At 42.3% G+C, this 16,855-nt stretch overlaps 1 protein-coding gene across 6 annotated transcripts in view; it reads right to left on the reverse strand.

The window, feature by feature from the left end:
- The window catches only part of tango2 (transport and golgi organization 2 homolog (Drosophila)), a 186,074-nt gene that overhangs the window by 44,269 nt on the left and 124,950 nt on the right, over window positions 1-16,855 (reverse strand). For all 6 annotated transcript variants that reach the window (XM_041203176.1, XM_041203172.1, XM_041203177.1 and 3 more), the window contains one exon: window positions 7,791-7,910. In XM_041203176.1, coding sequence (XP_041059110.1) covers window positions 7,791-7,910 — 120 coding nt within the window. The remainder of the gene's footprint in view (window positions 1-7,790; window positions 7,911-16,855) is intronic.

Below are 16,855 nucleotides of genomic sequence, written 5' to 3' on the forward strand. Positions count from 1 at the left end.
AAATTAACTTTGACAGATGGAGGTCAATGCAGGGAAGTGCGAGGTCAGCCACTTTGGATCCAAGGAAGACAAACTGAAGTATTTTCGTAATGGTGCAAGAGTAAGTGCTATGGAGGAACACAAGCATGGACACAAATCATTAAATGTACAAAATGTAATTAGAAATGCTAGTGGAATGGTGGGCTTTATATCAAAGGGGTTAGGTAACCCCTTCTGGAGTATTGCATCAGTTTTGGACACAGCAAAGTTATATTGGCCTGGGATAGGGTACAGCACAGATTTACCAGTATGATATCAGGTTGCATAAACTTGAGTTACATTCTACGGAGCTCAGAAGGTTGAAAGTGATTTAATAGTTGTCCTTAAAATAATAAAGATATGATAGATTCAGGGAAACTATTTCCTCTAGTAGGGGAATCCAGGGACATGGGTAATAATCTTCTAGATTGAAATCAGGGGACACTTTTCCACATAGAGGAAATTTGGAACTCGTTACCCCCAAAAATTGTGGATGTTACGAAAGATAGATAATTGTTGAGTAAGGATATCATGGGATGTGGTGCATAGAGAATTAAATGGAGTTCAGGCAGAGATCAACCATGAAATAATTGGATACACAAATCACCTGGGCAGCACAAGTCAATAAGGCTATTAAAAAGCAAATAAAGCACTGGGAGGGGCAGAATTGAAAAGCAGAAAAATTATCTTAAAGTTACATAGAACTGTGTCTAGATAATACTTGGATTACAGTACACAGTTCTGTCTCCATATTACAAAAAGTGTATAGAATGGTGATGGCACAACAAAATTTTATAAGATTGATACCAGAACAGGGAGGTTACATCTATCAGGAAAAACTGAACAACCTGGGGCTCTCTTCTTTAGAAAAGAGAAGGCTGGGGAGTGACATGGTACAGGTCTTTTAAGATTATGAAAGAGTTTGATAGGGTAGACAGAGAGAAAATGTTTCCATTTGTCAGGGAGCCCAAAACTTGGGGGTCATAAATATACGATAGTCACCAACAGGAGGACCTTCTGTGCTTAGAGAGTGGCGAGAATGTGGCACCCACTACCACAAAGAGTGGTTGGGGCAAATAGCATAGATGCACTTAAGGAGAACTTAGAAAAATACATGAGGCAGATAGGAATATAAGGTTAGACTGATGGGATTTGATGATGTTGGGTAGGAGGAGGCTTTTGTGGACCACAAATATCGGCTTGAGCCAGTTGGGCCAAATGGTTCTGAAGAATGTGCTCTGAAGAAGGGTCAAACGGACTCGAAATGCGAACTCTGTTTCTCTCTCCACAGATGCTGCTAGACTTGCTGAATTTTTCCAGCATTTTCTGTTTTAATTTGGGCCAAATGGCTTGTTTGCCTGTTGTCAGTTCTACATAAGATACTCAAAGGGTTGAAAGACCTGATCCTGTTCCTATGTTCTGGCCTACATGCTGAGTATTACATTTTTTTTGTAATGTTTCGAGACTAAATATTGCACAAGTATCATTTCAAAAATACAAAGAACCGAATATATCTTTAATTCATAGTGATCTTTGGTTAAATTCAATTTTTTAAAAGAACCTTTTTAAATGTAAATTTAATGCAGCCTCAGGAAGACAGCTTTTAAAAATAATTTATTAGCAAAACAATTCCCTAATGCAGCTGGTTCTGCCTCATCCCACCTCATCTTTAGATAACTGGAGTGACAGTCAAGATGACGATGCTACAACTTCTGTCAGTGCTGCATAATGCACAAAAAAACAGGTTGGTCTCCAGGTGGCAGTGAAGACTAAAAATAGAAGTGCTGGTAGGGTGGCAGGTGCTTATTCTGTTTGTAATTCTAAAACAAAAAGCATAATTATATGTTTTCTTGGGCAGATTTCTGTTGGCAAAAATTGGTCTCAATTTGTTAGGGGAAGGGAAGGAGCAGCTTTAACTCTCAACATATAATTATTTAAATTGGGAAATAGCAAAAGTGAATCTAGATTTTGGTTATGAGTTAAACTAACTTTTAAAAAATCTAAGTAAGGCTTGAAAGCTGCCTCTGTTCACATATTTGTCAGTCGCAATTTCTTCAAACACCAGAACTGCCATATATGCTCATGTAAAAGTCGGGTTTTTGAGGCCAAATTTTTAGGCTAAAAGTAGGGGTCAACTGCATGAGTAATATTTGAGAGGTTGAAATTGTCTCGCGCCAATTTGGAGTGGCCTCTTCAGCCCTGACACTCAATCCCGCTCGCCGCTTCCCTGCCTGACTCTACCGCTCGCCGCTTGCCCGCCTGACTCTCCTGCTCACCACTTCCCTGCCCGGCTCTCCCACTTGCTGCTCCTTTCTCACTTCCTCCCTCTCGCTGTCCCTCTCTGCAATGCTTGCTCACAGTGAGGGTTTGGTACAGAAAGCAGTGAGTGGACGAATCGGGCAGGGAAGCAGCAAGTGGGACACTCGAGCTGGCACGCAGCGAGCGGGAGGGTCAAGAAGGCATGCGGCGAGTGGGAGAGTTGGGAAGGGAAGCAACAAGAGTTGGGCAGGAGTGTTGGGTAAGGAATCAGCGAGCATGAGTCAGGCAGGGAAGCAGTGAGTGGGAGAGAGTTGGCGAGAGGGAGAGAGTGGGCTTGCACAAGAGGCACAAGTGAGCTGGTAGTAAGTAGAAAGAGTTAGCATTTTTTGGCCAAACGTCGGGGGTTGACTTTTCCACAAGTTCAACTATTACTTGCGTACATACAATACCTAACACTATCAAAAGTGATTAAGTAAAAGGCAACTGCCCTGAATGAGGTGCGAACTGCTCATTGCACTGTTGTTTCTTCCCAGAAAAGCTGATGCACCTAAAATGCTGTAAGCAGTGTCTTTAAATTGGCATTAATAACAATAGTTTACTGAGTAGTGTCTCCAATTTTGGTCTCCTTACATTGAGGTTTTGGAAAGGGCCCAGAGGAGCTTTATGAGATTGATTCCAAATCAGAAGCATCTTAGTTATGAAGATGGATTAAAAGAGCTGGGATTTTACACTCTAGGAAAGCACGGGCTGAACAGTGATTTGATTAAGACTTGTAAGTTGATGTAGGGAATGATTGTATTCAAATTGTTTGATCCAATTAAACGGGGTAGGGGGGGGGACCAATGGTCACAATTTTAAGTAAAACATAAAATACTGGAAATATTCAGCAAGTCTGCCAATTTCTGTGGAGAGAAAAAAAGAGGTGGGATCTTCCTGTCTCTGCAGAAATGGGTTTGAAGGTGGGATTAGTAGCAAAATTTAAAACTTGGATATTGCCTCCCTGATGCATTCCCGGTCAACTGACAGCAGCCACCCACCTGGCAGCAGTGGGTAGCCAATCAGGCCATATATTGGACCGATTTGGGGCCACTAAGATCTTTGTGGTGTTGGGCCAGTGCCCCGTGGATTTGAGACACTGGCAGCAGCTTGGAGGCAGCCCCATGATGGCTGGCAGGAGAACCGCTCGGTCCCTTTCTCTGGTCTCATGAATGCGCCATAAAAGTGCAAAGGCTGCAGGATTAGCCATAACTCTTCCTGTGCAGGGTTTCCCCTCCACACTGATGATCCTGTTATTTTTCCAAATATGAATCAGGCTTCCAAGGGTGTCTCCACTTTGAGGCATCCTCATGCTCTCCTACCTGCCCCAGTAGGGGCCTCCTCTGCCGGTGAGGTTGCCATCACTCTACAATGCTCCTATTAAGCCTTCCGCTTTGGGTAATCGTCTGACATCCTTAATCAGATGGCAAATGTGGAGCTGGTCTGCTAATTAATTCCCTCCTGGAAGATTTCATTTGTTGGCAACCTCTGATTCACGTGAGGATTGATACTGGGAAATGGTCCTGATGCTGAAAATTTTTTGAAGGGCATAAAATCCCGTCCATTGTTTCAGGCTAAAGACCTTTCATCAGTTCCACAGATGCTGCCAGACCTGCTGCGTATTTCCAAAAGTTTCTGCTTTTTTGTTTCAGATTTCCAGCATCCGCAGTATTTTGCTTAAATCACAATTTTAAGCTGGGCAAGGTCAGATCACGGTTAGATGTCAGAAAGTGATTCGCTTCCCAGAGAATAAAGGATCTCCAGAACAGATTGTCAGCTCGTCTTGGTTGCCAATTCCCTAAATTCCTTCAAGCGAGAGCTGGAGCTGCTTCTGGCTAGGGGAAGGATCATCTTGTAAAAGAGGTAAATACTGCTGGGAATTCGGGGCCAGAGTGATCTCCTGGACTTGTTTTGATGGGTTAAGGAGTCAGAGGAAAATATTTTCTCCCAAGTCGAACTTGGTTTTTATCTGAATTTTCGCCTCACACAGGAAATTACACAGGCCAGAATTTTCAGGTTGGCGAGCGGGGGCAGGGCCCACTTGCTGACGCGTAAAATGACACGCGGTGACGTTGGGCGAGCGTCCTGACATCACTGCGCGTCATTTAGATCTCGAGTTTGGCGAGCGTGCACCGGAGTTGGCTGCGCACCCGCCGAACTGTCAAAGGCCTATTAAGGCCATTTGAACAGCAATTAAAATAATTAAATGAGCTGCCCGTCCAACCTTAAGGCTGGCGGGGGGGCAGGCGAAGGGCCCAGGCGGCCTTTGTATTTATCATGAAACCTCATCCACGGACAGGATGAAGTTTCACAAAGGCTTTTAAAACTTGAATAAAAATTTTCAGAAAAATTCATAATGTCCCAGCTCATGTGACACTGTCACATGAGGGGACATGTCTTAAATATTTTTTTTCCTTTATTTAAATATCACACTGATCTCCCTGAGGCAGCTCTGTGCCTCAAGGAGATTTCTGTGCTCTGTCGCGCACATGCACACGAAAGAGCACAGAAATTTTTCGCATGCGCAAAAGAGCGCAGGCCCCAACTCTCCCTCCTCCCCGTGCCCGCTCAGGGAGCGCTCAGTGCTTCTGGGTGCGCGTCACGCTGGGCGGCTGTTAATTGGCCCGTCCACATAAAATGGCCGCTCCCACCCAACTCTCCCGATGGGGAGAAAATTCTCCCCATGGTTTTGGATGCAAAGAGCAGTCTCTGTATTTTGACCCCTTAATAAGACAGTAGGAGCAGAAGTAGGCCATTTGGCCCATCGAGTCTGTTCCTCCATTCAATGAGATCATGGCTGATCTGATAGTCTTCAACTCCACTTGCCTGCCTTTTTCCCATAACTCTTGATTCCCTTACTGATTAAAAATCTGTCCATCTCAGCCTTGGATATGCTTAATGACCCAGCCTCTACAGCCCTCTGTGGTAATGAATTCCACAGATTCATTACCCTCAGAGAAGAAATTCCTCCTCAGCTCTGTCTTAAATGGGCAATCCCCTATTCTGAGATTATGCCCTCTGGTTCTAGACTCTCCCACAAGAGAAAACAACCTCTCAGCATCTACCCTGTCAAGCCCCCTAAGAATCTTATATGTTTCAATAAGGTCACTGTTCATTCTTCTTTACTCCAATGAGTATCAGCCCAACCTACTCAACCTCTCCTCATGAGAAAATCCCTCCATACCAGGGATCAACCTAGTGAACCTTCTCTGGACTGCCTCTAATGTCAGTACATCTTTCTCTAGATAAAGAGACCAAAAGTGTTCACAGTATTCTAGGTGTGGTCTAACTAGTGCCTTGTATAGTTTTAGCAAGACTTTGCTATTTTTATACTTCATTCCCTTTGAAATAAAGGCCAACATTCCATTTGCCTTTCCCATTTGCTGTTAAAATTGTATGCTAGCTTTTTGGGATTATGCACGAGAACCCCCAAATCCTTCTGTGCTGCACCTTTCTTCAGTCTTCCAGTTAAATAACATTCAGCTCCTCTATTCTTCCTGCCAAAGTGCATAACCTCACATTTTCCCGCATTATATTCCATCTGCCAAGTTCTTGCCCACTCCCTTAACCCTCTGTCTATATCACTCTGTGGACTCCTTCTGTCATCCTCACCACTTGCCTTCCTACCTAGTTTTGTGTCATCTGCAAATTTAGCGATAGTACATTCTCTCATCCAAGTCATTAATATATATGACAAATAATTGTGGCCCCAGCACTGATCCCGGTGGCACTCCAATAGTCACAGGTTGCCATCCTGAAAATGCCTCCCGTATCCCAACTCTTTGTCTTGTATTAGTTAGCCAATCCTCTATCCATACTAGACCCAACGCCATGGGCTCTTATCTTAAGTAGCCTTATCAAATGCCTTTTGGAAATCCAAATATATTATATCTACTGGTTCCCCTTAAGCTATCCTGCTTGTTACCTCCTCAAGGAATTCTAATAAATTAGTCAGGCATGAAGCCATGCTGACTCTGCTTGATTATATTATGCATTTTTAAATGCTCTGCTATTACATCCTTTAAAATAGGCTCTAACATTTTCTAATTGAAGGATATTAAGCTAACGGCCTACAGTTACCTGTTTTTTGTCTCCCTCCTTTTTTGAATACGAGTGTTATATTGGCAATTTTCCAATCCTCTGGGACTTTTTCAGAATCTAAGGATTTTTGGAAGATTGCTACCAGTATATCCACTATCTCTGCAGTTATTTCCTTTAATATCCTCCGATGAAACCCATCAGGTCCAGGGGACTTATCTGCCTTTAGCCCCATTAGTTTCCCTAGTACTTTTTCTCCAGAGATAGTTATTGCATTTATTTCCTCCCCCCACCCTTCTGTTCCTTAATTATCTAGTATTTTTGGTATGCTATTAGGGTCTTCTACCTTGAAGACTGATGCAAAGTATTTACTCAACTCCTCTGCCATTTCCTGGTTCCCCATTATTATTTCCCCAGCCTCATTCTCGAAGGGGCTATATTGATTTTGGCCTCTCTCTTCCTTTTCAGATATTTAAAGTAGCTCTTACTGTCTGTTTTTATATTACTTACTAGTTTACCCTCAGTTTATTTTATCCCTCTATTTTTTTTTGGTCATTTTCGGTTGGTTTTTAAAACTTTCCCAATCCTCTGGCTTCCCATTAATCTTTGCCACATTGTGTGCTTTTTCTTTCAAGTTGATACTTTCTGCGGTCTTTCTCTATTTAAATAATATTCATTAAGTACCATAATTAGCTGGAACAAGCTGGTTGGATAGGTTCTTTCCCTTTCCATCACTTAATATTTGTTTCCAAATTTGGCCAATTTAAACAATTGCTTTATTTAAATATGGGCAGTGGTGGGGACTGTTTTAAAAATATGTCAAATAAACTCATACAGCTCCTTTAAAATCTTCTGATGTTTCTTCTCAACTAGAATTTCTTCTCCCCTTGTCTACTCAATGTGCTGATTCTTGCTTAGGTACGATTGCATAGCCACTAAAACGCTTTGCGCCAAGCCCCATTATTCATGTGAGTAAACAATGAGTGTGTGCAGGATACTGAATAACGTGGACATAAAACAGACTAATCCTGACTGCATCAAATACCCATTGGCAACGTAAAAGACGTAAAGACCTGATGTTTCAGGTATCTGCCCAGATTTCCTGCGGTTTACACTAGGGGAAAATTAGACATATCCACCAGGAAAATCAGCCTCAAAATCTATTGCTGAAAACACACTAGCTTCATGTTTCCTTGTTCATACTTTATACGCTACACCTGCTGAGTTGATCATTAACGACTCAAACATCATAGAATAGTAAACCATGCTGTTAGAGGAATACAGATGTTGGTCTGCATTATCACCACAGGCACATTTATTTCATTTTATAGTAATGAAATTAGAATGATGCATTAAAAATTAACAATGGCATAGTTACATAGAGAAATAGGAAATTGCTGCTTCGAAATTAAGAGATTTAGGTTGATAATCCTTCTTACCTCTGCCTGAAGCATTCAATCTGTTTATTGGTTGAAGGTAATTGGTCAGTGCAGCAAACTTGCCCTTCTTGTTAATACCCAACCATGTTCCTCCTTCTCTGCCTTTTTCCATATCCAGTCCTGCAGGTGACACGTGGAACAGAAGCATTACAGAGAGGTTTGCAGATGCGCTGTTTTGTTTCAGAACTCACATCATTTATTTACGAACCTATTGATCATAGTGAACCATTTACAATGTTTTAACTAAGTAGGAACCTCATCAAGTTGGCAGGGGAGGAGAGAGGCAGGGGAACTAAAACTTATCGTTCAGAATAATTTGCTTGTGAATGCAAAGAACTATGTGGAATTACAGAGTCAATAATTCTCTTGATGAATTCCTTACTTAAGTGTCAGAGGAAATGCTGCATGAAACCAGGTGGAGGAGGAGTGACAGAATTGGTTGCTATCTCCACAATTAGTGGACACTAACAAAATGTCAAGAAACAAAGATATTAAACGGAATAGTGATGGTTAATCTGCAGAAGTTTTAAAAGCTAAAGCGTGACTGCAGGACAAGGGAACCCAAATATAGGAAGGTAAGAAGCAAGAACAGGACATTAACCAGGAAGAAATGCTTCATGTAAAGAGTGATAGATACCTGGGGCAGAATTTTACATCCTGTGGGCAGGTGTGCGCCCGACCTGATCGGGTGTAAAATAGCGTGCGATGATGTCGGGTGAGCATCCTGACCTCATCGTGCACTCATGTGATATTTCGGTTGGTGGGCATGGACAAGAGTCGGCAGCGCACCCGCCAACTATTCAGAGGCCTAGTAAGGCCATTAAAGTTTAACTAGTGGGGATTTTTCACTGCCCGCCCAATGTTACACTTGGCGGGTGGGCAAATCAGTTGGGCAGCCTTTTCGTTTTTGAGGAAACCTCATCCAAGGGCGGGATGAGGTTTCCAAGATTAATTGGAAAAAAGAAAAATATGTGGACATAATTTTCAACAGCCATGTGTTGACATGACTCATCCTTATGCGCGGACACTGATTCTGGATTTTACATTACGTTCTTATTGATTTTAAATTCGTCAGCTCCCTGAGGCAGCTCTCTGCCTTCATGGAGCTTTCCTTCTACACTTCTGAGCGTTTCAACACGCCTTTCACACTGGCCAGCCATCGTGAAATTATGGTCGGAGGCCGATCGCGGGCAGTGGCCCATTTCCTGGCTGCTCCCGCATGCTGAGGTCAAAATCCTGCCTTGGAATAGGGTAAAGGTGATAAAAGCTCTGGAATCATTCAAGAAGCACTTCAATGTTACAATGGGTGAAACATAATTTTCCACAGAAGGATCAGATAGATGAGCTGAGTGGCTCATATTAAATTAGAACTTAACCATTAAGTGAAATCAGGAAGCACTTGTTCACAAAAGAACCACTGAAAATCTGGAATTCACTCCCCCAAAGTCTGTGAACGCTGAGTCAGTTGAAATTTAAGGCTGAGATGGAAACATTTTTGTTGGACCTTACATCAAGGGATATTGCGCAAAGTAAATGGATTTAAGGTACAGATCAGGCATGATCTAACTGAGTAGTAGGGCAGGCTCAAGGGGCTGAATGGCCTACTTTTTACTTGGCTCTGCAATGCACAGCTCTGCAATTCATAAAATTGTAATTTAATTTGAGAGAGATTAATTATGGAGAATAGATATTTCTGCTAAAAGAGGAATTTTATGCCCCTGCCCACTCCTAAGAATTGTCTCATCAGAGGGAAACACTCTGTCTCCCAAATCAAATCAATCTCATGGACCTACTAGCAACTGAATTAGAAGCATCATGACTGAAGCGCTGATCTCAACTGCAATGCGTTATCTCAGCTCAGTAGCATAAGAATTGTGATACTGCACGAGTAATCCAGGAGCTTGGGCCAGTGATTCAGAGACATGGGGCAGAATTTTTCATCCCATGGGCAGACACGCAAGTGACCTGAACGGGAGGGAAATAGTACATGATGACGTCGGGCAAGGGTCCTGATCTTTCAGTCGGTGGATGTGCTTGAGTGGCGGCAGCTGATAATTAAGAGGCCTATTAGGGCTCTTAATCAATTAATTAAATTGAATTTTTTGCTGCCCGTCCAACCTTATGGTTGGCAGGTGGGCAAATAGGCCAAGTGGCCTTAGCATTTTTTGCGAAATCTCATCCACGGGCAGGATGAGGTTTCGAACAGTGATTAAAAAATCAATAAAAATTTTTAAAACTCATTTTCAACATGACCCTGCTCATGTGACAGAGTCACATGAGCGGGGACATGTTTTCCTTAGTTTTGAAATCTTTATTCTTAATGTTTAAAATCTTCAGCTCCCTGAGGCAGCTCTGTGCCTTCAGGGAGCTTTCACCAAGTGTATGCCCGCACATGCGCATGCTTCAGCGCTTGCGCTCCTCCTGCCCCCACCCCGACAGCGCTGAGGCTCTTAGCACGCCTTTCACGCTGGCTGGCTGTTAAATGGCCAGCTAGCGCGAAATCACGGTCAGGGCCCAATCGCGGGTGGGGGTCGGTTTTGCGGACACTACCGGCCCGCCCGCCATGCCCAATGAGGGGAAATTCCTGCCCATGAGTTCAAATCCCACCACAGCAGGAGAATTTGAATTCAATTAAGTAATTAAATCTGGAATAAAAAAAAAGCTGGTATCAGTAATGCTGACTATGAAGCTACTGGATTGTCATAAAAACTCATCACTAATGTCCTTTAGAGAAGGAAAGCTGTCATCCTTACTTGGTCTGGCATATATATGACTCCAGACTCTGAACAATGTAGGCAACTCTTGGCTACCCTCTAAAATGGCCCAGATAGTCACTCAGTTGTAACAAACTGCTATGCTTGCAGCGGTTCAGAAAGATAGCTCATCATCACTTCTCACAGACTACTAGAGATGTGCAATAAATGCCAGCAATGTCCCATCCTGTGAATGAATAAGTTTGTTACACAGGCACTAAAATTCACAACACTCTTAAGTTAGTGAGGGGTAAATCTCCCAGGGTTCTCACTCCTTACTGTTTTCGAACAGCCCCTGCACAGAAATATGGGTGCAGTTGGTGAGCAGGATTGAGTTGGATGTCAGGCCTCTTGGGGGTGAATAGTTTGCTATTGCTCACACATGAGCGTTTGGGTAGAAATCCTCTAAATTTCCCCAAAGCACCTTATAACCAATAAAATTATTTTGAAATGTTGTCATCATGGCTTTGCAGGCAAAAAGAGAAAACAGAAAGCTAGGTAGCAAGATTGGATTCAGCCTATTTGAGTCACATAGGTTAGGAAGCACAATGGGGTAAGCACAAATAGAATTATCTTAGCTGTCAGGAGGGTTTTCTTTTTAAAGAGAGCAACTGACATTTGGAACAAGTTGGTGGTTCTGTAAAAAGGGATAAAAAGATTTGTATTAGAGAGCGCCTTTCATAACTTCAGGGTGGCCAAACTACTTTTTGGAGTGTAGCCCATAGTTAAAAGGTAGATGGAGTACAAGGGTTAAAAAGAGAGCTGAATGAGATCCGAACCTGTCATCAGTGTGCAAAAGGCAGGTGGATATTGGGTGATATGTATCCCAGGCACTGTCGTTTCTTAGAACTTGTTTAATTTGTTTGACTGTTCCAGAGCATTTCCTGGCTGGAAATGCATTTCCTCCCACATTCAACCCTCCGTAAACTTGAGGTAATCCAAAACTGCTGCCCATGTCCTTGCCTGTGCCAAGTCCTGTTTGCCCATCATTCCTGTGCTCACTGACCTACATGCTCCTGGTTAAGCAATACCTCCATTTTAAAATTCTCAACCTTGTTTGCAAGATCTCTCCATGGTCCTCTCTATCTCTGTAATCTGTGCCAGCCCCACAGCTTTCTGAGATATCTGTGCTCATCAAATTTTGGACTTTGAGCACCCCCATTTTAATTGCTCCACAATTAGTAGCAATGCCATCAATTGGGAAGGCCCAAAGCTCTGAAATTGTCTCCCTAAGCCTCTCCACCTCTCTATCCTCCTTTAATGCATTCATTAAAACCTACTTCTTTCACCAAGCTTTTCATCATCTGCCCTAATATCTCCTTCTTTGCCTTGGTCTCAAATTTCACTTTATAAAAACTCCTGTGAAGCATTTTGGGACATTTTATTACATTGAAGGTGCTGTATAAATACAAGTTGTTGTTAGCTGCCTTCATAAAAACACAATAAATAGAAGCAGGAGGCCATATGGTTCCCTCAACTTTGCTCTGCTATTTAATTAAAACATGGCTGATCCTAAATTCAAGTCCACATTTGCGCCATATTCATCGAATCCCTTTCAGCTTTCTTCTTATATGCTAGTTGTTGCTCAGTGGGTAGCATTTGTGTTTGAGTAAGGTATTTGTGGGTTCAATTCCCACTTCAGAGACTTGAGCACAAAAAAAAATCTAGGTTGACACTCCAGGACAGCGGGTACTGCGCTGCCAGAGGTTATTAACATTGCAATGTTAAACTGAAGCCCTGCCTGCTTTCTTAGATGGTAAAAGTTCTAATGGTACTATTTTAAAGAACATCTGGGGAGTCATCCCCAGTGTCCAGGCCAAGATGTATCCCTCAATCAACATCATTGAAACAGATTATCTGGTCATTATCTCATTGATGTTTGTGGGAGCTTGCTATGCACAAATTGGCTGCCATGTTTCCTACATTAAAAAAGAGACTACATTTAAAGAAAAAATTTAATTAACCATAAAATACTTTGGCACATCATAAGGTTCTGAAAGGTGCTATAGAAATACAAGTTTTTTTCCCCCTCGGGAAAACCCATCATTGGTTTTCAGGCAGGCCACCAGATGGAGTGCTTTGCCAAGGTGGAGTGTTCTTTCTCTCAATGAAACTGGCAGGTGAGAACTGCCCTGCCAGAGGAGAGACCTGAAACTAGGGGTGAAGCTTCACTGATGGCTGCTGGTGAGGAGTCTGTAACCCAAATGGTTTCTTGGTTAAAGAATTACTGGGTGGGTTAGCAGCAGTAGAGGATAGGAGAAGAATATCCTGATATCAATATACCAACTCCAGATGGGTCAGACATGGAGAATTACAAGACACATACAAAACCAGAAAGGGGTCAAATTCACTTCATTATTAATATGCCTCTCTGCAGCTTCTGTAAATTTGTTCTTTTAGTTCTGATAAAGTGCATTATCTTCATTTAGTTCGATCCATTACTCTTCTGTAGATTCATACCCATTCAAAATAGATTTTCCATCCCTAGCATTTTAATATATAAAAGGGAAATGCAATACAGAAGTCATAAATTACACCTCTAAATCAGCAGAATCAATTGAGACAGAAATAGTACATCTCAGAAGCCTGGAATGGTAGCAGTTTGAAAATGTCAATATAAGCTTCTTCCTCTTTACATTTCTCATGAAGTGCTTTATTGCATTTTCCAAGTGCTTACATTAGACATCAAACACACAAATTTTGTAATAGGCATAGAGAAAGCTCCTGCCCCATAGAAGAGTAACATGTCCTTCTTTTCTTGGTGTGGCTTAACCATGAATAATTGGAAACTCACGACAATCAAAACTCAGGTTCTAGCATTGAAATTAAAACAAGGCGATTTAAAAAAAAATCCAAGGATCAGCATTCCCATATTTAATTCTTCCATTTAAAACATGAACGCTGACACAAACTTGGGCAGAAACTTACATCACCACATTTACTGACTATTATTTCAATGGTTGCTAAAGCACAAGAGAGATTTCTCCAATAATTTTGGTGACTGCTCGAACCTCAAAGACACAGATGGTGACAGCAACTTATACCTTCAGTAAACAAATCAAAAAAACAATAATGAACTGGTGAAAGGTTCTGTGATGCATTAGTAAGAAAAAGGGATGTGTTCACTGCAGAATGTCGTCCTGAATTACGATACTGGCAGTTGGTGCCCCTTACCCAAATTAGTGAAGACATGATCAGTCTAGTGAACTAACTTATCTACTGAGACAGAGTTAATGAAAAGAAAAAGGGAAAAAGCAAAGAGAAGAAACAATGAAACAAAGATAAGAAATGTTTGCTGGGCTAAGTTTACTGATCCTGTAATGTCAGTCCTGAAGGGAATGTGGACTGGAGAACTGATGCTACAGTGTTGTAGTCCTACCTCCACCTGACCTGTGCTTCCTTTGAGTATGGTGTCATGCTGGGAGTACAGGATTGCTGAATTCATCCTCCTGTTCCAATTCTGAATCTATGTTGTATTGTGTCACTGTTTCTTGACTCGGTGTGTTCATTTACACAAAAGGATATTGGAAATATTTTCTTGTTAGCGTGGAGGTGGGGCATCCATATACAGTCAAATCTTAAACTAGAATCAACTCCAGAATAAACTTAAGGTAAAAACAAAAAACTGCGGATGCTGGAAATCCAAAACAAAAATAAAAAATACCTGGAAAAACTCAGCAGGTCTGGCAGCATCTGTGGAGAGGAACACAGTTAATGTTTCGAGTCCGTATGACTCTTCAACAGAACCAAATAAAAGTAGAAAAGAGGTGAAATATAAGCTGGTTTGGGGGGGGGGGGTAGAGCTGGATAGAGGGCCAGTGATAGGTGGAGATAACCAAAAGATGTCATAGACAAAAGGACAAAGAGGTGTTGAAGGTGGTGATATTATCTAAGGAATGTGCTAATTAAGGGTAGAAAGCAGGACAAGCAAGGTACAGATAGCCCAACTCCCGTGCATCCGCCCTCACACCTTCCTCTCCCTCCCAGAACCATGATAGGGTCCCCCTTGTCCTCACTTATCACCCCACCAGCCTCCACATTCAAAGGATCATCCTCTGCCATCTCCAGCATGATGCCACCACCAAACACATCTTTCCTTCAACCCTCCTGGCGGCATTCTGCAGGGATTGTTCCCTCCGGGACACCCTGGTCCACTCCTCCATCACCCCCTACTCCTCAACCCCCTCCCACGGCACCTTCCACAGAAGGTGCAACACCTGCCCATTTACTTCCTCTCTCCTCACCGTCCAAGGACCCAAACACTCCTTTCAAGTGAAGCAGCATTTCACTTGCACTTCCCTCAATTTAGTCTACTGCATTCGTTGCTCCCAATACGGTTTCCTCTACATTGGAGAGACAAATCGCAGACTGGGTGACCGCTTTGCAGAACACCTTCGGTCTGTCCGCAAGCATGACCCAGACCTCCCTGTCGCTTGCCATTTCAACACTCCACCCTGCTCTCAAGCCCACATGTCCATCCTTGGCCTGCTGCAATGTTCCAGTGAAGCTCAACGCAAACTGGAGGAACAGCACCTCATCTTCCGACTAGGCATTTTACAGCCTTCCGGACTGAATATTGAGTTCAACAATTTTAGATCATGAACTCTCTCCTCCATCCCCACCCCCTTTCCAATCCCGCCCCCCCCCCCCTTTTTGTCCCAATAATTTATTTAGATTTTTCTTTTCCCACCTATTTCCATTATTTTAAAATATATTTCCATCCATTGTTTTATCTCTACATTTCAGCCTATTTCGATCCCTTCCCTTCACCGCACCCCACCCCCAAGGTACACGGCTATCTGTACCTTGCTTGTCCTGCTTTCTACCCTTAATTAGCACATTCCTTAGATAATATCACCACCTTCAACACCTCTTTGTCCTTTTGTCTATGACATCTTTTGGTTATCTCCACCTATCACTGGCCCTCTATCCAGCTCTACACCCACCCCCCCCCAAACCAGCTTATATTTCACCTCTTCTATTTTTACTTAGTTCTGTTGAAGAGTCATACGGACTCGAAACTTTAACCGTGTTCCTCTCCGCAGATGCTGCCAGACCTGCTGAGTTTTTCCAGGTATTTTTATTTTTGTTCCAGAATAACCCTTCCTCCTTTAACCACCTCTCTACCAAACCAAATGGGGACAAAAAAGTAAACAATGCGTTGACTCTCTCAGGATGGTTTCATGCTCTGATTTTTAAGCTGAGGACTCAATGCTTCAATTGTTTTATTCTATTTGGGCCTCTTCTGTTACAGTTTTTGCCTTGCTCCAGCTGCAATGCATTGATCCAAAGTGATTTGGCTGTTGATTTTTCTGCTTTTCACATGAAATTAGATGGTTCCAACTTACCACCTACTTACAACAGAGTGATAGAGATCCGAAGCTCAGTAAGACTGCTCATCACAAGTGAGAATATACACCCTACAGACAAACCAATCATCTGTTGGATACCACCGAAAATGTCAGACTCTGTTGTAACCACGAAACCCAGACCTCGAGGTGATGTTTGACAGTAGTGATTTGGCTTTACAGACCTCTTTCGCAGAAATAATTTAAAACTATTAGGGAACTTTGTGAAACAGTTAGTTAAACATGATCTGTCATCTCTTGTATCTACATACAAATCTAGCTCAAACCTCGTTCCTACATTGAAGTCAGGGTTGTATGGGAAATAAGTCTGGGCAGTTGCATTTAATTCCAAGTGGGGCTGGATCAACAATGCAAACAGCCCTTAATTTAACATTTATTGGCCATGTCATGGAGACAGATTTATGTCTGGTTCCTGTTGGGAGATGGAGAAAGTTCCATATTGGTAGACAGGAACACTCATCTGCCATGGTATGTGGTTGGGGTAGAGAAGAAGGAGCTTTATTCTGCATTTAGCTATGCTACAGCTTAAAGAAAAAAGATAAAATCGCAGAAACTGAAAATCTGAAATAAATACAGAAAACGCTGGAAACATTCAGCAGGTCAGTCAACAAGTCAACATCTGTGGGGAGAACAAATGAAGTAACTTTTTTTTTAAAGTGGAGACATTTAACAAAGGGCTATATCTAAAATGTTAACTCATCGCTCTGAAAATACTGATTGACCTGCAAAGTATTTCCAGTACTTTTCTGTTTTATTGCTATATCTGACCTGGGAGTATCAAATGTAAGAGGTGGGTGGGGTTATGCCATGACTCAGCAAAGGTATCCCTGAACTTTTATGAGCATCAAAAAAAGTTCAAGAAACGTTTCCTTTACAGCGATCAGAAGGTTGTATGTGCCAGAGTGTGAATCACAATTTGTGACCATGGGAGAATTTTCTCCCC

The sequence above is a fragment of the Carcharodon carcharias genome, chromosome 13 (assembly GCF_017639515.1).
Source record: "Carcharodon carcharias isolate sCarCar2 chromosome 13, sCarCar2.pri, whole genome shotgun sequence".
In the NCBI taxonomy this organism is placed as follows: domain Eukaryota; kingdom Metazoa; phylum Chordata; class Chondrichthyes; order Lamniformes; family Lamnidae; genus Carcharodon; species Carcharodon carcharias.